We start from the raw sequence: 23,359 nt of genomic DNA on the forward strand, positions 1-23,359 counted from the left end.
CATTTTTGAGAATGAAAGTTTGTTTTGATTTGTGAAAAGTTAAGAGGTCCCTCTGGTGGAACATTTAAGAAATACATAGCATTAAATTTTCATGAAAAGACATAGACTTGTTTTTAAGTTAAAACAGTGGAAGCTTTGTATGGTAACTTTCCAACTAAATGATGTAATGAATGGTGGTTCATTTTCAAAACCTTTTTAAGCTTCAACACAATGAATATGTTTACGATTTGTGAAGAAAACACTAGGAAAGAAGATAGCTGCAAATGTGCCAAATTATGGGGGCTGGATAGGCTTTTATGGCCCAGGTTTGCATGCTTATCACAGTTAATAAAATTGTGTCTTTGTGGGGAAATAAATGTTCTGAGAAATGGAATGGTGGATAAATTTCTTAATAATTATTATTTATTGAGGCCCCTGGGTAGCTTAGTCTGTTGAACAGCCGATTCTTGGTTTCAGCTCAGGTCTTGATCGCAGGATTGTGAGATCAAGCCTGGAGTCCAGCTCTGTGCTCAGTGCAGAGTCAGCTTGTCCTCTCCCTCCCCCTCTGCTCCTCTCCCTCCACTCTCTCGTTCTCAAATAAGTTAAATCTTTAAACAAATAATAATAATTTATCAAGTATAATTTATCTTAGGATTTTCTTAGTATCTCTGACGTCACAATGACCCAGAAAGGTAGGTGGTATCAAACTCAAGTTAAAAAGAAACTTAAGCTCAGAGGGATTTAATGATCACATCATCCAGCTAGAAAGTGGTGAGGCTGGGAATAAAATTAAAGTGGTTTTTCTTCTCACTATACTGTTCTGCCTCTTAGATGGAAGGACTGGGTTCATAACTATCAGCTCCATCTTTTGAGTGAGCAAGAGACTGACCCTGAATAAAGGTTAAGATCTGAAGAAGTGATCAAAGTAGATAATACCTGTATAGATGACATACTTTTTCGCTCCACTTGAGGTTATACATAATAGCTAGGCAGTAGTGCAGTCATGATCTGATCCCAGGCCTGCTTATTTAAGGACCATATTATCACTGAATCATCAAGAATTAAATCATCTTTATTATTGTATTGATTTTCGTCTATCTTATTTTAATTAATTTCAAAGGTAACATGTATAGCATATGTCATGTCACAGTTAAACAGAATATTCCTGTACTGGAAAGCCACAGAGTTATTATTACCATGTATATTATCTATTCTGTGAGCTGTCCAGTAGGTTTTTAATTCTTACTTGACTTCTCCCTGTATCAGCATTTCTTTCCCTTCTTACTAAGGCTTTGTAGTGTTATTTAATGAGCTGAGTCTTTTACATGAAACAGTATTGTTTTTATGCTGTGAAACTGTAATCTAAGTTCAAAGTACCTCATGTGAGTTTTAATAAAAATAAATGTTTTTGCCAATTATTTTACAAATAAGGTAAATTTGGAACTGGGAATCTTCAGTGTGTGTGTGATCACGCATAGTATGTTAAAATAGATTTGTGAAAGATTTGGGGAAATATGCTTTGAATTTAGAAAGATTTAAATGAAGCAGTTAGCAATACATTGACTGGGCTATTGCCTATAAGTAAGTAGTAATAATTGTAATAGACTTGCTTTAAAAATTAGTGTCATCATCATCATTGATTAGAAAATGGGCATTGTATGATGCAAGTATGCCTTACTCAGAGGTTGGCAGACTACAGCCCTTGGGCCTATTTTTGCATGGCCTTCTAGCTGTGGTTTCACAACACTTTTAAAGGTTGTTTAGAATATACGTGGCAGAGACCTGAAGTGTATATGGGTACAAAGCCTAAAGTATTTTACTCTTTGATCCTTTACAGAAAAGGTTGGCCTGCCCCTACCTTACAGCTTTTGAGGTAGCTACAAAAAAATGAATAATAAAATACTTTCCACTCTTAAAATCAGGAAGCTGCTATGCATGCTGTAATGTTAGCATGAGCTATTTAATTAGCATAGCCAGAAAAAAAATTCTGCTTTTACTTCTTTAAAAATTCTGTTTTATAATACTGTAGAACTCCGTATACCATGTAGAACATTTGTGGAAGTAATGGTCTGTCTAGGACCTTAGTACTCTATAAATTTTTTAATGAGGTTTTAAATAAATTACCAGTTGTTTTTTCTGTTTTGTGTATTGATGTTCTGTGGTTCTATTGTATTCCAGATAGTAAGTGGATATTAACTGGTATTAACATGGGGAAGGGAAACAAAATGAGAAAATAACAACAGACACTCTTTTCTTACCCTCATTTTATAACTAAAAGTTTTAAGCTCAATGTTCCTCTACATACTTATCTTATTGGAGTAGGTGTCCTTTTTAGTATGAATCATTATGTATATTTTTAAGGATAATTAATGAAGGCAGGAAGGCTACTTATAATACCTTCAGCCTTCTAAAATTTTTGTATCTAAAATACACAACTAATAAATTTGGAAATTTGATTTTACATTATTTGAAACGTAAATGTATAGTTTAGCCTTCAGAGTTCTGTGTAATAACACAAAAATGTTGTTATATCTTGCATATTGTTGTAATAGAAGCTGAAGAGCATATATGTAAACACAGGTAGATACAACATGTATGTTCCATTGATTTTTAAAAAATATCCATGTCTTACGATTTCACTTATATGTGGGATCTAAAAAACAAACCAGTGAACAAACATGCAGAAACAGACCCATAAATATAGAGAACAGTTATGAAATGAATAAGTCATAAGGATGAGGAGTACAGCCTAGGGAATAAAGTCGGTGGTATTGCAGTGATATTTTATGGTGACAGATGGTAGCTGCACTTGTAGTGAGCATAGCATAAACTATTGGGACTACATTTAAAAAAAAAAAAAAACTTCTGCACAGTGAAGAAAACAATCAATGAAACTAAAGGCAGCCTACAGAATGGGAGAAGAGGTTTGCAAATGACATAACCGATACAGGGTTAGTATCCAAAGTATATAAAGAACTTAAGAGACTCAAAACTCCAAAACCAAATAATCCAATTAAAAAATGGGCAGAAGAGGGGCACCTGGGTGGCTTTGTGGGTTAAAGCCTCTGCCTTCGGCTCAGGTCATGATCCCAGGGTCCTGGGATCGAGCCCCGTATCGGGCTCTCTGCTTGGCAGGGAGCCTGCTTCCTCCTCTCTCTCTGCCTGCCTCTCTGCCTACTTGTGATTTCTCTCTGTCAAATAAATAAATAAAATCTTTAAAAAAAAATGGGCAGAAGACATGAACAGACATTTCTCCAAAGAAGACATCCAGATGGCCAACAGACACATGAAATAATGTTTAACATCACTCATGATCAGGGAAATACAAAACTACAGTGAGATATCACCTCATACCTGTCAGAATGGCTAAAATCAAAAACTTAAGAAACAACAAATGTTGGTGAGGATGTGGAGAAAAAGGAACACTTGTGCACTGTAGGTGGAATGCAAACTGGTACAGACAGTGTGGAGAATAGTGTGGAGTTTTCTCAGAAAAGTTAAAAATAGAACTACCCTATAATCCAGCTATCTCACTACTGAGTATTTACCCAGAGAATATAGACACACCAACTCATAGGGGTACAAACACCCCTATGTTTAGAGCAACATTATTTATAATAACCAGGATTCGGAAGCAGCCCAAGTGTCCATCAGCTGATGAATGGATAAAGAAGATATGGCATATATATAATAGATTACATAACGTAGGTGCATACAATGGAGTATTACTCAGCGTTAAAAAAGAATGAAATCTTGCCATTTGCAAGAACACGACGGATCTATAGAGTATAGTGCTAAACAAGATAAGACAAATACTGCATGAGTTCATTCATGTGGAATTAAGAAACAAAACAAGTGAACGGGGGGAAAAAGAGGCAAACCAAAAAAATGGATTCTTAACTACAGAGAACAAACTGAAGGTTACCAGAGGGGACGTAGGTGGGGGGATGGGTGAAATAGGTGATGGGGATCACTTGTGATGAGCACTGGGTGATGTAGGGAATAGTTGAATCACTATACTGTACACCTGAAACTAGTATTACACTGTATGCTAACTAACTGGAATTAAAATAAAAACTTAAAAAACAAAACAAAACCCTATACATTACGAAGAAGAATGAGTGCAATGTTTCCAGCTCCATGGATAACCCATATTAATCTTGCTTTGTGGATTTTCAAAGCCCTCTATCGCTTGTGCTTTATCTAATCCTAATCCTTGCAATGTAACCAGAAGTAAGTTCTCTTGACTTTGGAATTTTAGAGTAGATGATTATGTGTTCTGTTTTTGTTATGCACAAAGTGAATTCTGGTAGCATTTTTATAACAAAACCATAATTGCCTGAAATTATTTTTGTATAATTTTATTGCATAACATTTTAAAGCAATATTAAAGCTTAAACAAAAAAATCACTTAATTTTTTTTAGTCATGGAGTGCCTAGGTGGCTCAGTCAGTTAAGCGTCTGCCTTGAACTCAGGTCATGATCTTGGGGTCCTGGAGTCGAGCCCTGTGTTGGGTTCCCTGCTCAGTGGAGGGAGTCTTCTCCCTCTCCCTCTATGCTCTTTCTCTTGCTCACTCTCTCTCTCTCTCAAATAAGTAAAATCGTAAAAAAAATTTTTAGTTACTATTCGTAAGTACAGATTTTTATAGTTACATATAAATGGCATATTGTTTTACCTTTTAAAAAGACTTTATTTATTTATTTGAGAGAATGAGAGAAAGAGAGAGCATGAGAAGGGGGGAGGGTCAGAGGGAGAAGCATACTCCCTGCGAAGCAGGGAGCCTGATGCAGGACTCGATTCCAGGACTCCAGGATCATGACCTGAGCTGAAGGCAGTCACTTAACCAACTGAGCCACCCAGGCGCCCTGTTTTACTTTTCTAAGCATATAGGTGTTTAGCTCTCGTCATTCATTTCTTTTTCTTTCTTTCTTTCTTTCTCTTTCTTTCTTTCTTTCTTTCTCTCTTTTTCGGTTAAAGATTTTATTTATCAGAGAGAGAGAGTGAGTGCAAGGTGGGGCAGGCAGAGGGAGAAGCAGGCTCCTTGCTCAATAAGGAACTGATGGGAGACTGGATTTCAGGCCCCTGGGATCATGACCTGAGCCAAAAGCAGGCATCCCTCTCATGATCATGTTCTAATGCATAGTATTCCTTTTAAGTAATCTCTGTATAAACCGTTTGTCAATTATAAATCCTTATTATTGGCGATGAGTTTTTTGGATATTTATAAATAGTGATGAAAGACCATACTTTTTGTTTTTCCTCTTTTTAAGATAACAGGTCACCTGTAGTTCTCTTTACCATCTAACATCCTGGTTGGTAGTTACACATAAGTAATGATGCCTAGTAATAGTAGTTTTGCTTCATAAAACTTTTTACATTTTCGAATTTGATGTAGTAAAAACCAACTTCCCAGTTCCATATTAGGAAGTAAATCATACTGATCAAATGAAAACCTTTAATCTTTTGATAAAATACAATAGCTAGTACAAAATTCTTTTTACTTTTTTAAAGGAGTGGGCTTTTTTGTTTTTGTTTTTTAAGGGGGGGGAGGGGCAGAGGGAGAGAGAATCTTAATCAGGCTCCACTCCCAGTGCAGAGCCCAAAATGGGGCTTGATCTCACAACCCTGAGATCATGACCCAAGTTGAAATCAAGATTTGGACGCTTAATTGACTGAGCCACCCAGATTCCCCTTAAAGGAGTTTTTAAAAATGATGTCTTAACTGCTACTTTTAGAAATTCATTCTTTGCACTTAAAAAAGTACATAAAGATATAATACTGAATAGAAGATAAGCTCTGTGAACACACGGAATTTTGACTGTTTTGGTTAGTGCTACATCTCTGGGTCCTAGAACAGTACCTGGCACATATTGGACCCTCAATAAGTATTTGTTGAATGGAAAGATTTTTAGGGGTATTTATTACAGTATTATTTGATATATTGAAATAATTGGTAATACTCTAAACATTCATTAGTAAGGGGTTGATTAAAGTATAAAATAACCAGCCATAAACTAGAAACACAGTTTCCTGGAAAAAAGTAGGTTGTTCGATGTTTATTGACATTGACACAGTACTTCATTTTGTGATAGAAACAAGTGGAATAAACAGCATATATAAAATGGGATACCACTTTTATTTTTAGTATTTTTGATTAAAAAATACATCATCGGGGCGCCTGGGTGGCTCAGTGGGTTAAAGCCTCTGCCTTCGGCTCAGGTCATGATCCCAGGGTCCTGGGATCGAGCCCCACATCGGGCTCTCTGCTCAGCAGGGAGCCTCTTTCTCTGCCTGCCTCTCTGACTACTTGTGATCTCTGTCAAATAAATAAATAAAATCTTTAAAAAAAAAATACATCATCTACCTATGTATAGTAGTTCTTAAACTTTATGGTTTCAAGACCCTTTAGCAGTCCCGAGGACTGTGAATGGCCTTTGTTTGTGGGAGATAGATAGATAAATTTAGATACATATTTACCTTACTAGAAATTTAATCAAATTTTAAATTACTTATTTGTTTAAATTAAGAATAATGAACTTATACATGTTAACAACGTATTTTGTGAAAAATAACTTTTCCAAAATAAAAACCTTTAGTGAGAAATGGCATTGTTTTGCATTTGTGCATATCTTTTTTAATCTTTAATATGTAGGTTAATAAAAAACAACTGGATTTTCATATCTACTTCTGTAGCCAGTCTGTTGTGATGTTTTGAAGTACATCAAGAAAATCTAGCCTTACACAGATATGTCATCAAAACAGGATAAAATATTTTAATAATCTTCAGATAATTGTAGGTATTCTTCGTCGATACTGTACCAGAACTCTGAGAGGTAGTTTCTTCAAGATTGGTTGCAGTGTACAATTTGAAACCATATCAGTGATTTTTGTACATTCTGTCTCTAAAGTCCTTTGTTTGTTTTACATGTAGAATAGGTCTTTTACCTATGCTAGATTTTATAACTCATGCATGTTCACTTGGAAAATACTGGCTTGCTATTTATGTAGATCTTCCCAATGTTGACACATTTCAAGATTGATGTCTTTAATTCTTTATTATCACACCTGTCTCATTGCAAAGGTTTTCAACTATTGTGAAGTTGTCAAGTAATAGTAATGGATGCAGCTTTTCCAAATTTTACTTTTCACTTGAAAGCTTGAATGTTATGATTGGTAACAAAGTCAGCTGTTTTTCTTGAGGTGACATGCTTGCTTCAATTCACTTGTTGAGAAAATGTCAGTGAAACAGCCAAGTCTGAATAGTTTGCCATTTGTTCATTTAAAAATAGGGTTCTATAAAAAAAAAAAAGAGCTAATTCACTTTTATCATAGTGATGCTTGAAAGACAGGTATATTTAAAAAAAATCCTCCAATCTGTAAAAGTAGAAGAACCAAAAAGAAAACATAACAAAGTAGTAACTGTGCTTATCTTAGAAAGATGGGGAAATTGTGACTTTTTTTCTCCTTTTGTTTTTCTATAATGAATAATATGTTTTTGTTATGTAATAGTTTCAAGAGTTATATAAAGATAAAAGTATAGTATTTATGGTATAACTTACAGATAGAGTCAAATGAATGTGAATTAAGAATAGTTAGTTCTTTTCTCCATTTTTCTTATTAGGATTTAGGCCCTGAATATGAAGATATATTTAATATTTCCTTGAAGTGGATTTTAGAAAATGGAAAAGATGTTGGAATAAGGTAAAGGATTTAATTTCCACTTTGACCATTTTATAATATAAGAAGTTTGACTTTAAAGTCTCCTTAATTATTTTTTAACTAGGTGCGTTGGTTATGGCCCTGAGGAACAACTGACAAATATATCCCATGTGCAGTTTTTACAGTCCACAAGACCGCAGATGTCTTTCTGGTGTCGTTTTCGACGTGCTTTTATTACTGTCACCCACAGGTTATTGTTGTTATGCTTGGGTAAGTTGTTGGAATGAGAAAGAAGACACATGATAGTCTAGAATTTTCTGTTTTTTACCAAATACCAGGGTTGAGAATTTACTTCTGTAATAGCTGCCATTATAAATCACATCCAGAAATCTTCCCTAAGGTAGAATAATATTGAAGTTGTCTTTTTTTTTTTATAATGTCATTATTAATCTAAGGGCTTAGAAAACAGTAGTATAAAGGGAAATGGAATAAAACTTTGTCATATTGATGCCTTTGGAAATAGAACTGGGAAATAGAAAAATTAAGCTTGTTGTTTTAATAATAAAATATAAATTAAGTTCATTAAAATTATTTTAATTTAAAAAATACCATTTACCTGCATTAAAATTTTCATTTGGATTCCTGGATTTTATGTGACTTGACTATAGGAATTTAGGAGATAATCATTTTTTTTTTCTTTGTTCCAGTCCTTTAAAAATAATTTTCCTAAAGTGTAGTATGTTTACAGTCTTAGGAAACTTACTTTTCGTATGGTTTAATGTGGCAAAGCAAAATGTTTGTGAAACATAGTTATATTGTTTTTAAAAAAATAATAGAATTTAAATGTTCAGTTGTCAACATCATGAAATGGTTTTTCTAGAGTGATTAAGTGAAACTCTGGAAAATGTTTAATACTAAATATTTAATACTAAATTTAAAATACTTAATGTTTAATACTAAAGCCATTAAATACTAAATGTAGTTGTGATTATGTAGGTAATTCAGCCCACTGTTTTGAAGTCTTATTCCATTATCCCTTATGGCAGTTAAAATAATCACTGTGCAAACTGTCCTAAGTTCTCCTTTTTTGCTTTGTTTTGTTCATATCAGATTTAACAAGTATAATGATAACTTTAGATTGCAATGAATATTACTGAATGTCACTGAACACAATTTTTAAAACACAAAATATATAAATATTGCAGGTGTAGTGATGGTTTGTGTCGTTCTGCGTTATATGAAATACCGCTGGACAAAAGAAGAAGAGGAAACAAGGCAGATGTATGATATGGTGGTGAAGATTATAGGTATAAGTATTTGTAAAAATCCAAACCATTTCTTGAATAGTAGTTATGTGATAAATTACAGTATGATGTCCAGTGATTGATTCATTTGTAAATGTGTTATATTTTCAGATGTCTTACGAAGTCATAATGAAGCTTGCCAGGAAAATAAAGACTTACAACCTTACATGCCTATTCCACATGTACAAGATTCCTTAATACAACCTCATGACAAGTACGTTCAGAGTATCGTGAGTTGAAGTAGATCAGAATTTGGCATCTTCTGAAGTTATAAAGATTATATTGAGAGTTGTGGCCCTTCTCAAGTAGACCTGTTTTATTGTACAGGCTTTACTTTTTGTACTTTAAACTCTCCTTTCTTTCTAAATTCCCTTCTGTTCTCCTCCTGATTTTGAGTGGCATAATAAACAACTGGATTCCTAAATCATGATCACTTTTATACATTTTTTATTCTTACCAATGTTCACCTTATTTCCTTTAATTTCATTTTAATAAAGAAACAGAGACAGACAATAGCCAGTGATGTTTTACAAATAATGCCTTAAATATTTTGTTGTTAATGAAGCTTTTTAATTAAAAGGACTAAATAATAACTTCTTGAAAATGAAAGATGATTCCATATCCTACCACAGCATTCTTCACCATAGCAACACCCCAGAATCAGTGGTGAAGTTTGGGGGGGAAGATTACTGATGCTTGTGCCCCACCTCTAGAGAATGAAATCTGAAGTGAGGTTTAGGCATCTAAATCTTCTTTGAAAAAAACCTCATAGGCAGTGACAAGGAGAACCAGAATTAATAATAGCCATTGCCTTCACTTACTAATACTTGAAAAAGATGACAAGCCAAGATGATAGCAAATTTGTCATTTTGTCACATGCTAGGAAAAAAATGAAGAAAGTCTGGGATAGAGCTGTTGACTTCCTTGCTGCTAATGAGTCTAGAGTTCGCACAGAGACACGAAGAATAGGTGGTACGGATTTTCTAGTTTGGCGGTGGATCCAGCCTTCTGCCTCCTGTGACAAAATATTAGTAATACCTTCTAAAGTATGGCAAGGTCAAGGTATGTATTTTTAAACAATAACAACAAAAATAAACATGGTGTTTTTCTAATTTTTTTCAACTGTGTAAGTCTTACATGTTTAATGTAAAATAGAACTGTTGAAACATATGAAGACAAAGTTCCCTTTGCAGTTCCATCCCATAAAAGGAATTAATGTTAGTTTCTTACATATCCTTCCACTTTTCTCCAGGCAAATATGGACATAATGGTTTGTCTTTACCATAACAGAACACTATATACACAATACTTTTTTTTTCCTTTTTCACTTAAAGCAACTTAGTATTGTAGATCTAGCGGCATTCTTTCCCCCTAATTTTTATGCAGATAAGACATAACTTGTTTTACATATATATGAAACATATAAAAGTGGAACATAACTTTTTAACTGCTCTTTTTTCCAATTTTTGCTTGCCTGCCTCTTTTTCATTAAGACCAACCACTTGCGTATTCCTTGTTCCAAGTAGCTTAAGTAGCTGTCTGTCCATATTTTTCTCAGTGCTTGGATGGTTGCAAAAATAGGTATATGTAAGTATATAGGAGGGCTTGGTGATTGGTTGCTTTAGGTTCCCAAACCTCTACTAGTAGTAACTCTTACCTCACTTGAATCTCTTGGATGGTTAGTTGCAAAATTAAATCTTGCAGTTAGTTTAATGTGCATTTCAGAACTAGTAGTCGGTTGAGTTTCTTTAAATCTTGTTGGATAAAAGTATATTTCTCAATGTTTGCTAAGCACAGTATTTATGAGAAAATTAAGAAAATTGTTTTGAAATTGCAAAAAAATAAAATCCACTCCCTTTCTTCTCTGATTTTTACTTTCAAAGAGCTTGAATAATAATAGTCTTCAGTAATCATGGCATAAAAATGATGCTTTAATGATGCCAAGGGTGACACTAAACATTAAACTTCTTGTTTTAAAACGGAGTCTGCAGAAGGGTCCTTTGAAGCGAAAAAAGAATGCAAAGCCAATGAGATCTGATTACCTTAGTTGCCTGATTGTAATGGTTCTGTATTCTCAGCTTAATTTCTTCATATAGCTAGCAGTTAGTGCTCATATATGCCTGTGAAGTTCTAGAAAAGGTCATTATTTTGTTCATATAAATTTTTTTTTTTAATCATTGTAGTTGTCTTATTTTTAAAATGTGAGGTTTTCAAGATGAATCTAAAGACAACTTCTTGACCTAGGTAATCCAAGTTGTTCTTATAAATTAGTAGGGGGGATCGCTTCTCGGCCTTTTGGCTAAGTAAGATCAAGTGTAAATTAGTAGGGGGGATGACAGACTCTTAAGTGTGTGAAATTGGATGTTCTGTATATAGAATTTAAAACCTCGGATTATTATTTTCATTTTATCATTTTCTCTAGATAGGAAAAGACTGTGTAAGTATGATATAAGACAATTTTAGGTCAGTTATAATAGTTGTAAAACTCAACATAAATTGATAGCTCTGAAATGTCCTGCTACTTTGTTTCATCAAAGTTCCAGTATAGTAAATGTTTACAAACTATATGCCAAGTACTGAGCTATCTTAATTTGAATACTTTTAAATGCACAATGTGAAGAATTTTAAAATCAATCTCCCTTTTCTTGACAGTCTTTGATTTTAAAAATGTTGCAGTGAATTAGTTACTGAATCTAGAAGGGAATTGAGGGTAAAAGAAGATGCCTGTTTTTAGTAAATTGAAAAAAAATATAGTGGCTGAGATTATATTATCCTGAAAACCGAAAATCCTGAGGTAGATAGAACCTAGTAGCCATTTGCTTGAAGTATACCAATTCAAGTTTTTGGAGCGTTAGAATGGTAAAAGTCTGTAGACTCCTAGCAAAAGGGATTTGAGTTCTCCTAAGAATTTGTTCATAAAAGAATTTGTTACAGGAACTGAATAAAGAGAAGTTGGTGGAATTTTTCTTGATGATAATTATCTAAATTGCCTCATTAAGAACATATAGCTCTAATCTATTACTTACATTTTATGCCATTAAATGTATAGTCTACCTAAATATAATTAATTGACTTTGCTTGTAAAAAATATTAATACATAAATTAGTTTTTCTTTTGTTTAAATGTATCTGGACACAAATGTGCTGAAAATAGGACTATAGTGGGGGGGTGGGGCGGTTGTTTATGTAAAAAGATAGTTTAACTTATTAAGAGGCTTAATGTTTATCCTCTTATAAATAGTGCTTTAATTAAAAGATATATGGCTGGAGGATTGGTAATTATAGTAGTCTTTTGTATTCCCTCCCACTACAAGCTGTTGTCATTTAATAGTATTTTTTCCAAATAATTGTTAAATAACCTTACTGAATTTTAAGTTCATTTTCTAAAGGGTAGTTAAGTATAAATTGCATTCTTGCATAGCTTTAGTATCTCTAATGGCATTTTAAAGCACCAGTTAAAAATCAAACGATACCTGCTGGGGAGAATTATTTGTTTCTGACACAGGTAGTCTTCAGAATAAACAGCATTCATTTGAAGGATCTAAACATACTTCTTGAGGTATTTGAAATTACTGTCTCTTTGCTTGTACCAGGAGGTGATTGCAGTTTAGTTGGGGAGACAAAGTATATATCCTAAAAATCGGTTTGATCTTCACAACTACGTTGTGATTAGAATTGGCCAGGAATAACTTCTCATAGGTCCTTGGGTCTAGGCTAGGATAACATAGTATTAGTATCCATTTTCTCTGGTTCATTCCCTGCTGGCACAGGCCAATATTGGAATTTTAAGGAACTCAGATTGCCTGCAACTAAAAGGTTATCCAAAAACACGAGCTGTACACTGCCAGGGACATCTGGGTGGTACTAGAGGTTCACGACTTCTTTTTTTTTATTATTAAAAATTTTTTTAAAGATTTTATTTATTTATTTGACAGAGACAGAGATCACAAGTACGCAGAGAGGCAGGTGAGAGAGAGAGAAGGGGGAAGCAGGCTCCCTGCTGAGCAGAGAGCCTGATATGGGGCTCCATCCCAGCACCCTGAGATTATGACCTGATCTGAAGGCAGAGGCTTTAACCCACTGAGCCACCCAGGCACCCCCCCATAAGGTTCACAGACTTCTTGATGTAGGGTTTGGCAAAGATTTTTCATGTCTAGTGGCCATCGCCCCACCCCATATCAGGTACTGTTAGGACACTCACATCCCAGACATTTTTTAAGATACTTCTGAAATCTTTAATTGATACATTCAAGTCTTTTTCTTTTCTTCCTCTTTCAAGTCTTTATTTAAATTCCAGTTAGTTAACATACGGTATAATATTACTTTTAGGTGTAGTAGTGATTCTTCACTTACATACAATACCTGGTGCTCATCACAAGCGCCCACCTTAATCCCTGTCACCTGTTTAATCCATTAGTACACTCTGAGCCATTAACTCATCTTCCAAACTTTCCTGCTTTATATATATATATATATTTTTTTTTAATTTTATTAGGAATTCCCAGACTCCAATTCTTCGATGTACCTGCTTTTTCCAGTTTTTCAGTCTTCCTCCTATCTTTATTTCTTTTCCTGTCCATCTTCGTTTCCATGACCCCATGCCTCTCTCCAGTCCTTTTTTTTTTCTTTTTTTTTTTAAAGATTTTATTTATTTATTTGTCAGAAAGAGAGAGAAAGCACACAAGCAGGCAGAGAGGCAGGCAGAGGCGGAGAGAGAGGCAGGCTCCCCGCCGAGCAAGGAGCCCGATGTGGGACTCGATCCCAGGACTCTGGGATCATGACCTGAGCCGAAGGCAGCGGCTTAACCCACTGAGCCACCCAGGTGTCCCTCTCCAGTCCTTTTCTTGCTGCTACCCTTAAGTCATTACCTGTCCTTCATCTTAGCCTGGCAAATTCTAACCAAGGACGAAAGGATTTTGTCTGTCTCCTTTTGTGCAAGGAGCTGAGCATAGCAGTAGAAAATCATACAGTTCTGCAGACTGGTACGTCATAAGTAATCAACCTCAGTTAGGCCCTCAGTACTACCTCACTTTCATGTTCTTATCATATTTTACCAGTCATTTCACTTTCTTACTCAGTAATAATTTTAGATTTCTTTCCATCCTTTCAGACCTTTACCCTTCTGTCTCCTAATTCTCAGTTGATGACCTGAATAGAAGCAATCAGATTTACCTGCCTCAGATTTCCATCACCAAGTAAATCCATGGCCAGAATCCACACTCACCCTCACCTCCTGTTGCATTTGAGGGGTTTTCTCACTTAACAAAGACCTGAGCCTTATCCTCCATAGGGAATGGTATTGAAGTCTTCTGGATCCCATCGGCTCTTCTTCTCAAGTCTCTTCTCTTACTGTGTACTAAATCCCTGCCTCTGTTGGATCTTTTCATTAGCACTTAAACATGCCGTATAGTCTTTCTCATCTTTAAGAACACACATTGTTAGAGGGGCACCTGGGTGGCTCAGTCAGTTAAGTGTCTGTCTTCCGCTCAGGTCATGATCCCAGGGTCCTGGGATGGAGCCACGCATTGGGCTCCCTGCTCAATGGGGAGTCTGCTTCTCGCTCTCCCGCTACCCCTGCTTGTGCTCTCTCTCAAATAAATAAAACATTAAAAAAAAAAAGACACACTGTTGGAGTATACATTGTTCTTTAGCTATCACTCTGTCTCTCTCTACCTATTTATAGCCAAATAGCATTAAACAGTTTACTCATTGTTTTTACTTTTACCTCCCATTTTATTCTTCAGCTGACTCCAATCTATTTTGCACCCCCCTCATTCCAAGGAAATAGTTCTCAGACAACCATATTGCTAAGCCAAGTGGACATGTTCCCTTTCTGTCCTCATTTTACGTAGCAGTGTTAACAGTTGCATCTGCTTTAAAACTTGCTTCTTGTGGCTTTGGGGATGCCACTTTCTTCTTGTTTTCCTGCTACCTTGACAATTTCTCCAGTCTTCTTTTCTGGACTGTCTTCTTTTCCTGGACCTCTAAGTGTTGGAAGTTTCTCAAGGCCACCCTCTTTTCTCATTCTGTCTTCCTTCTACTTATAGATGATCTCATGCTGTGACTTCATTTACCATAGATATGTTGATAACTCCCAAAGTGCTATCTTGAATTAAGTCTTCTGGTTTTCAGACTTTTATGCCCACCTGTACAGTTGTCTGCTGAGATATGGGCACCACAAATTCAGCATGTGCATGAATTTAGAATCCTCTCTCACCAAATGGACCTCCCCTGCCATTCCTGTCTAATTAATGATACCCTTTCTCAGTTAGTTCCACTATAAATCTGGGAGTTATCCTTAATTTTTTCCTTACCTCCCATGTATACTCTTTAAACAAGCCATAACAGATCTACTCCATATGTCCTCAATTGTATCCACTTCCCTCCATCAGCATTTCTGGCCCATGTTATCCACATTAGTATCATCTCTCTCTTAGACAACTATAATAACCTTCTAGGTCTCCTTGCATTCACTTTTTTCTCTGTTTAATCAGTTCTTTAACAGTCTTTTTTAAAAAAATTATAATCTTAAAAGACAGATCTCATCAAATTATTACTCTCCTTAAGAAAGCTTGGAGTGGCTTTCTGTTGCTCTCAGGGTAATGTCTAAACACTTTAATGTAATCTGCATGGTCCTCAGTAATCTGACTTCTCTTAAGGTTTATCTTTCTGTTCTCACTTTAGCCACAGTGGCTATCTTAGTTGACTTTAGTTGACCACACTTTAGTTTACTTGATTACATTGAACTCCTTCTTGTCTCAGGGGCTGTATGTAAGCTAATATATTTGCTTGAAATGTCCTTTATAGATCTTTTTACTCTGCCTACTTTTATTTATTCTTTATTTTTTAGGTCCCAGCATAAATTTCGCTTCCTCATCTGATATTTCCAGACTACCTTAAGTTACTTTCACAGCTTCCTGTATTATTCTTTCTTAAGATTTACCATGATTATAGGGTTGGTTTTTTTGTTTCTGTTTTTTTGTTTTGTTTTGTTTCTGACACGGTTTCTCAACTCTCTCACCCACTAAACTGCAGCCTCTGTGAGAGCAATGATTGTATCTCTGATGTACCTTAACTTCCAGGGGTCTGGCTCCCAGTAAAAGCATGCAATGAATATTTTTTGAAAAGAGTAAATGACTGAATACCTTTCAACAAAATGGAACAATGACAAATAGTAAAACTAATTTGTCTTTTGTAGCATTTCATTTAGATAGAAGAAATTCACCGCCAAATAGCTTGACACCATGTCTAAAGATTCGAAATATGTTTGACCCAGTTATGTAAGTATTATGATCAGAGGTATATGTAATTTTTATCTGGAATATTTGGAATATTCTTATAATGCTATGTCTGTAATTGAACAGTCTCTTTTACTTTTGAATCTCTACAGAAATGTTGTGTTTTCCTTTTCTTCGTCTTTGTTAAATTTCAGGCAAAGATTAGGCCAAAAGACCCAGATGTAGAATAATTTGTTAAACTTATACAAATCTTTGTAAGTACTATGAATCCCCACAGCAGATAAATGCTGGAGTCAAATTAATGATACACGTGGTGATAAACAGTATCCTTTATTAAGTGTTTAAGTCTCTTCTGCCAACATTCTTTGCCTCAGACAATATACATAAAAATACCTGCTATCTTTAAACTTCCAATCTCTAATTGTAAAAAATTCTCTGCAAAGATGTACATACACACTTTCCTTCTCTAAGTCCTATTTGTCCATGCAGTCTTTGAGAGACTTTTCTGTTCATTCAATATCTGAGAAACTTTCTATGTAATTACAGCAGCACATGCACCCAGAGATTACCACTGGCAAAAGTTATTGCCTTAGAATCTCTAATATTTCATATATAAGCTATAATAATTTTTAGAATTTGCTTCCTAGAGATGAGTGCTTATTTGTCCAATGATATGACAGGTCAGATTCTGTTTTGTAAAAAAAAAAAAAAAAAAACCTGATTTATATGTATTACATATGAAATACCCATAAGTCTCATCTGATAACTCATTTATTTCAAGAAATAATTGATATGAAATTCCAAATAAGTGACAACAAAATTGGAAATGTGAGGAAGCACTGTAGTAACAGCCCTCTCATACTTTGGGGATTAAGAAATTAGTGCTGGGTTAGTATTTTGTTACCTGAGATGAAGATTTATGATTTCAAGTGTAGCCGCTTTTCCTTCATCCCACCATCTATATCTCATGAGTAAGACAAATATGTACCATTGTAGTACGAAATCTTAAGGCTCTCATAATAGTAAGTGACTCTTGGTGCAGAATGTTTGTCCTGTATTATTCTTCCATTATTTTGAAGAAGAGAAGCTCAGAATACATCATTTACTAGGAATTTTCCTAAAGTTTAGGAATTTGAAAATATTAACAAAAAGAGGTAATATGTGGGGCGGCTGGGTGGCTCAGTCAGTTAAGTGTCTGTTTTGGGCTCAGCTCATGATCCCAGAGTCCTAGGATCGAGCCCTGAATCGGGCTCCCTGCTCAGTGGGGAGTCTCCTTCTCCCTCTCCTGCTCATGCGTGTTCTCACTCTTTTTCTCAAATAAAAGAAAAAATAATACTCAATTAAAAAAAAAGACTTTATTTGGGAGAAAGAGTAGGGGAGGGTCCCATGCGCACAATGCAGGGGGTGAGGGAGAGGGAGAAGCAGGCTCCCCTCTGAGCAAGGATTCTGATGTGGGGGCTGGATCCCAGGACCCTGAAATCATGACCTGAGCTGAAGGCAGATGCTTAACTGACTGAGCCACCCAGGTGCCCCAACAATACTCAATTTTTATGAGTTCACTACAACTCATTAAAGTATTAACACTTGCTAGGAAGAAAAGAAATGACAATAGGTACATAAGATTTCAGACATAAAAATGACAGCACAGTTATTCTGCTGCGATGGGCCAATCCTTCACTGCCTCAGTTCTGTGCTTTCTTACATTGGAAAGTGAGAGAAGATCTGGGACTGTGAATAACTCATTTTTTTTTTAAATCTATCTACTGTTAATAACAAGCATTTACTTAACTACTTACTAGTTTTAACAATATGTGATTTTGAAACTATTCCCATTCTGGTAGGATATATATGTTATAAGAGACAAGACTTTATTGAGTTAGGAGTATGGTTGTTGATTTTTGTTTTCATTAATTTTTAGGGAAATAGGGGATCAGTGGCATTTGGCAATTCAAGAAGCAATTTTAGAAAAATGCAGTGATAATGATGGCATTGTTCATATTGCAGTAGACAAAAATTCACGTGAGGTAAAGTAACTTTTACTGTTGAATTCTACATTTTGGATTTGTTGCTATTAAACTAAAACTTTCTCTTTTTTTCTTTCTTTCTTTCTTTTTTTTTTTTTTTTTAATATCACAGGGTTGTGTATATGTTAAATGTCTGTCTCCAGAATATGCTGGAAAAGCTTTTAAGGCATTGCATGGCTCTTGGTTTGATGGTAAGAAGTTTGAGTATTACGAACATTTTGAAAAGATAAATTATGGCTTACTGTTAAACTATACCAGATTTTAAATTAAAAGAAAATTAGGTCAGCATTTTTAGAGTAATTATTTAAGATTACTTTATTTGCATATTGTGTTCATACGTCTTTTACCACAGTTTGTTTTCTATAAATATTAAGAACATTTTTACAGATCTAAAATATTATTTTTATCTTACAACAGGGAAATTGGTTACAGTAAAATATTTACGACTAGATAGATATCACCATCGCTTTCCCCAAGCTCTTACTTGCAATACTCCCTTGAAGCCATCAAATAAACATATGAACTCTATGTCTCATCTTCGTCTTCGGACTGGCCTAGCCAATTCTCAAGGAGGTTCCTGAAAAGACTTTCTTCCACTCCTAGGACTGGTATTTACAATAGGAAAATTCCTGTTTGGCTTCCTGTCTTCCTTTTAAATGCTTTTTGTATGTAATATTTTTATTGAATACAGCTCTGTTTGAATGTTCCAGAAATCTTAAGGTTCCAAAGGGACTTAGCAGTGAGGCAGCAGTGCTGAGTGGTCAGAACAATTGTTTCATTCAGTTTTTGGAGCTCAGTTAAGCCGATGCATTTAAGTTTTGCATGAGGAACATTGACTTTATTAAGCATTTTCAGATGTGGTGATTGTGTTTTTGCACCACAGAGTGTTTGGATAACCACACAAAAGCATGGTGAAGAGGCTTCTTGTATTTCCATAATCTCCTGTGAACTAATGTTGTGAATTTTTGTATACAGTCACCTGCATAGTTCCTTACCAGGCTAATGTGGTAAAACTGTTAATTTCCCAGTTTAACCTTAGGTTTCTATTGCTTGTAAGAGATTCATTTGTTACAGCTGGAATACAGGAAAACTAATTTGGGTTTAGCGGTTATATATAAGCATACGTGGGTGTACATGTACTTAACCTGGCTTTTGTATATATGTATAAATGCTGATGGTGGCGAAAGTAGTCTTGTTTTGTGAGGATGTCTGCATTAAAGCAGTAAAATAAGCTTCCTATTTTATTCATAATCTAATGTGTATATATGTATGTGTATATATGTGTGTATGTGTATATATATGTATGTGTATATGTGTATATATACACACACATATATACCTATGGCTGTACTATCACATAGATCAAACAGCCAAACACCTGGAAGTATTAGATACAAGTTTAAAGTATCTTTTATAAGTTTTATATAAAAATGTCTGAGTATGATTTTGTGTGAAAGTTCCGATCTCAGTTGTATGGATTCAATTTATGTGAGCAATAAAGATGCAATTGGCAGATATTGGAAAAGTATTTTGTGAAAAGCTGTATTTATTATAAATACTAGGACTATGACATAGTACTATTGGGATTAAGTCACTTTCCCAATCTATTTATAATTTAATGAAATGTCAGCTCCCCTGTTGTATGTCAAGTTTAAAGCAGGGCATATGCTGCAGCAAAAATGTGTATTTGAAAAATTATATTTGAAATTTTGGGTCATGACAGCTTGCAATATAGTAAATGCACGAGTGACCGTCGCTTTGTGCCTCGGTATTTACCTTGTTTCAGTAAAGTTGCTTATTACGTTTATGATTTCAGATAAATAGATGCTGAGCAGAGTTTTACTTGTAACCAATTGGCTTTTTTTTTTTTTTAAGTACCTGTTGATATATCCTTGTCAGTCCAAATGAATATGTGAAACAGCTGGAATTGTACCAATTTTGATTTTGTTTAAAGCTCAGTTTCCGTTTTGATTAATTGTATATGTGTTGGGTTTGCAGCATGAACTTGCACAGATAATGCACGTTTTCTGGTTAAGTAAACATGATGCACACTGTTCTGTAACAGAAAACCCTATTGTGCCTTACCTGTGTGCTTTTGTGGGCACCATGTTTATGAAGAATAAAAAATGATTTGTTATCTGAAGAGAATAAATTTTAAATTCTCAGTTTATGTTTCAGATGCTAAAGTGTGAAAATATAAATATATATATAATATATAATATAACCAATCTATCTGTATTTTATGTGCATCATAGTGATTTATCTGAGCTTAGTGACCCCCATCTTGTGACCTGTTGCAAGAGTGAATGTAAAAACAGTTGTGGGCATTTTAAAAGGTCGCCTTTTGATGCAGATGCATCTTTTTTTTCTTTGCTTCTAAAACATATTTTATGTAAACATTGTACATTTATTATTGTAATATATACTATTATGCAGCTTATTTTACCTGAAACTGTTAAGCCGACCAAGATCCCTCCCTGCAAGACAGATGGGAATGTGTATAATAACTAGATATTTGAGAAGTTCTGAAGTTTGCTGTAATCTGTTACTTGTCCTGTTAAAAAAAAAGGAAAAATTCTAATTAAAAATTTATTAGGTTTTTTTTTTAATGTGTCTTGGCTTTTAAAAACAACTTTTTAAGTGCCTGTGTCTTTATTTTTTTAACCAGTGAATAGATGCCTTTATTTTAAATCTTCTTGGGGATGTGTAAATATATATATGCTCATAAAGATGGATGAAGACCCTGAAGTTAATTTTAACCATCCATTCCTCCGCATCTTACTTTTCTTTATGAAAATGTCTTTTTCTAACTCTCAAGTGTTTGGATCAAAGTGAGGCAAGACTATAAATCAGCTGTTATCACTAAAGCAGCACTGTTTAGTTTAGACATTTTTTCATAGCAAGACTTTCTCAAAAAAGGAAGCCATTCTTTTATACATTCTGCTTAAAACTCCTTATCTCATTATAAACCAACAGTTTATGGGCTAGCCTCTTTGAATAGCATTGCTTTAGAATTTTTGATGGTTTAATCAAGTAAAAAGAAGACTTGATTAGTCAGTCAGTTGGTAGACTCTTATTTAAAATCGCTAATGAAGGTTAGGCACTGTTACATGTTAGATTAGAGATGCAAGGATGAAAAAGACATGGCCAAAACCCCAAGATGGTCCCAGTCTAGAGGAAGAACATAGAACAGATAAGTTAAAAGATAGTGTGGAAAATATAGTGAGAGAAAAAAGCAGAAGAAATTCTAGGAGTATGGGGAGGCACCTTATACTTTTTTTTTTTTTTTAAGATTTTATTTATTTGTTAGAGAGGCAGGCAGAGGGAGGCTCCTTGCTGAGCGTAAGGAGCCTGATGTGGGACTTGAACCCAGGACCCTGGGATCATGACCTGAGCCGAAGGCAGACACTTAATAAACTGAGCCATCCAGGCCTCCCACCTTATGCATCTTAATAGAGGGAGAAGACATTAGGCATATGCGATAATAGTTGAGCCATATTTTAGTTCAGTTTCACATATATTAAACGTGTCTTAATTAGTATAGGTATAATAGTAAGTTTCCTCTCCTTTGAGCTCTTAGGGGAGCTCATAAAAATTGATGTGTGGAACCCGAGTTTTTATAAAACCCATTTTCATATTCATTGGTCTGTTGAATCCTGAATACCTTGTGAATGCTGAAGCCTGATACTCGACTTCATTACATTTTCCTTGTACGGTATTGACTGTTTGGATGACAAGTTGTGAGCTCTGAGTGAAAAATGACTTATTGTATCATATACCCAGAAAATTTCCTTTAATAAGATTGACCTGGCAGTTCTCACTGCTCCTAGTAATATCACATTACTATAGGTCATCTACATGGCTTCTTCGCCCTTTTTTCCTAGACTTATCTCGGCAAGTCACTTCTTCCAGATGACTCAACAGAGGATGCTAAATCAAGCAGAATTTGGGCAGCTGCTCTTTTGGAAAGGATGCTGAGGAACAGGTACTTAAGAACTGAAAATAATTAGAAACCAAAAGTTTGTGGTTTAAAGAAACTGAATGTCCAGGATGCTTATTCTCTTGGTCCAGTAAGCATGAGTAGCTACTGCCTCTAAGCCTCATTGGAGAAACTTTATGACCAGAAATATCTCCTGATGGTGGATTTAAACACATGAGAACCTCTGCTAGGGGCAGCAGGATAGAGTCATTTTGTTGATTCTTAGATTTTTAAAACTCATAGAACCTGTGTACTTAGATTTACTTTTTCTTCCATGGATGGACATTGGAGGCTGGCACATGCTCCTGAAATTGAAAAGAAGGTTATCTAGGCATAGAGAGCAGATAAAAAAAGATTGATGAGATACAACCTACTGCATGTACACAGTACCAGCAGTGTCTTACGGTTCAGTTACTGAATATAAAAGTGGGCAGTGATCAGATGGCTTTGTAGGTCCCATTATGAAGTTTGGATGTTGGTTGTTAAAGGGAGTTCAAGTGAGGATTGGTTTTGATGAAAAATGGAGAAAGGATTTGACAAATAAGATAAAATGGGAAGGACTTAATTGGATATTGGGAGACAAGTTGATGTCCAGTTTTCTAGTGTGGGAATTCTAATTGCAACATTTAAGATGGAAAAGATAATTGAATTTTTGGACATTTTGAGGTTGGGATGCTTATGGAATATTCAGGTGGATGTTCCTAGCAAATGATTGGATTTCTAATTCTGTGGAGAAAGATCTGAGCTAGATACAATTTGGGCATTAAAACCAGGAAAGTAAATTGGATGACCCAGAAGACGAATGAGAGAATCCATACAGAGGCAGAAATATAGTTCACTACCAATTCTCCCGTACTTAACTGTATGGTTGGGGATGGCATGAAGTATTCAGGAAAATTTGAAACAAATTAGAAGGTGGAATTTGAAAAGTTCCTTGGCATGAAGTTGAAGTGGAAGTTGTATGACTTGGGCAACTGGTTAGATGGTGGTGACGTTTCCTAAATTATGGGTTACTGGACTGGGGATGAAGAGGTCAATCGGGGTGCTAGGTAAGATTTCTCGGAATTGTAGCAGTTAAAAAATAATCCTCTGACTTTTCTAATGTAGAACATTTTTGGAGGAAGGGCAAGATGGAGCTGTTTAAGAATTCTCCTTTCCAAAAACCAGAACTGTTAA

General features: G+C 35.0%; 1 protein-coding gene across 4 annotated transcripts in view; it reads left to right on the forward strand.

The window, feature by feature from the left end:
• LEMD3 (LEM domain containing 3) overlaps nucleotides 1-23,359 on the forward strand; it is a 78,580-nt gene that overhangs the window by 41,935 nt on the left and 13,286 nt on the right. For 3 of the 4 annotated variants that reach the window (XR_007129555.1, XR_007129556.1, XR_007129557.1), the window contains exons 5-13: nucleotides 7,602-7,681; nucleotides 7,764-7,909; nucleotides 8,845-8,946; nucleotides 9,055-9,157; nucleotides 9,827-10,005; nucleotides 16,141-16,222; nucleotides 18,099-18,204; nucleotides 18,317-18,395; nucleotides 22,089-22,189. Coding sequence is in view for 1 of the 4 variants with exons in the window: in XM_047742502.1 (XP_047598458.1) it covers nucleotides 7,602-7,681; nucleotides 7,764-7,909; nucleotides 8,845-8,946; nucleotides 9,055-9,157; nucleotides 9,827-10,005; nucleotides 16,141-16,222; nucleotides 18,099-18,204; nucleotides 18,317-18,395; nucleotides 18,622-18,785 (1,041 nt within the window). In the remaining 3 variants the exon portion in view is untranslated. Of the gene's footprint in view, nucleotides 1-7,601; nucleotides 7,682-7,763; nucleotides 7,910-8,844; nucleotides 8,947-9,054; nucleotides 9,158-9,826; nucleotides 10,006-16,140; nucleotides 16,223-18,098; nucleotides 18,205-18,316; nucleotides 18,396-18,621; nucleotides 20,814-22,088; nucleotides 22,190-23,359 lie in introns of those variants that run through there. The other variant, XM_047742502.1, reaches the window with a different exon arrangement.

This window comes from Lutra lutra, chromosome 8, assembly GCF_902655055.1.
Source record: "Lutra lutra chromosome 8, mLutLut1.2, whole genome shotgun sequence".
NCBI lineage: Eukaryota > Metazoa > Chordata > Mammalia > Carnivora > Mustelidae > Lutra > Lutra lutra.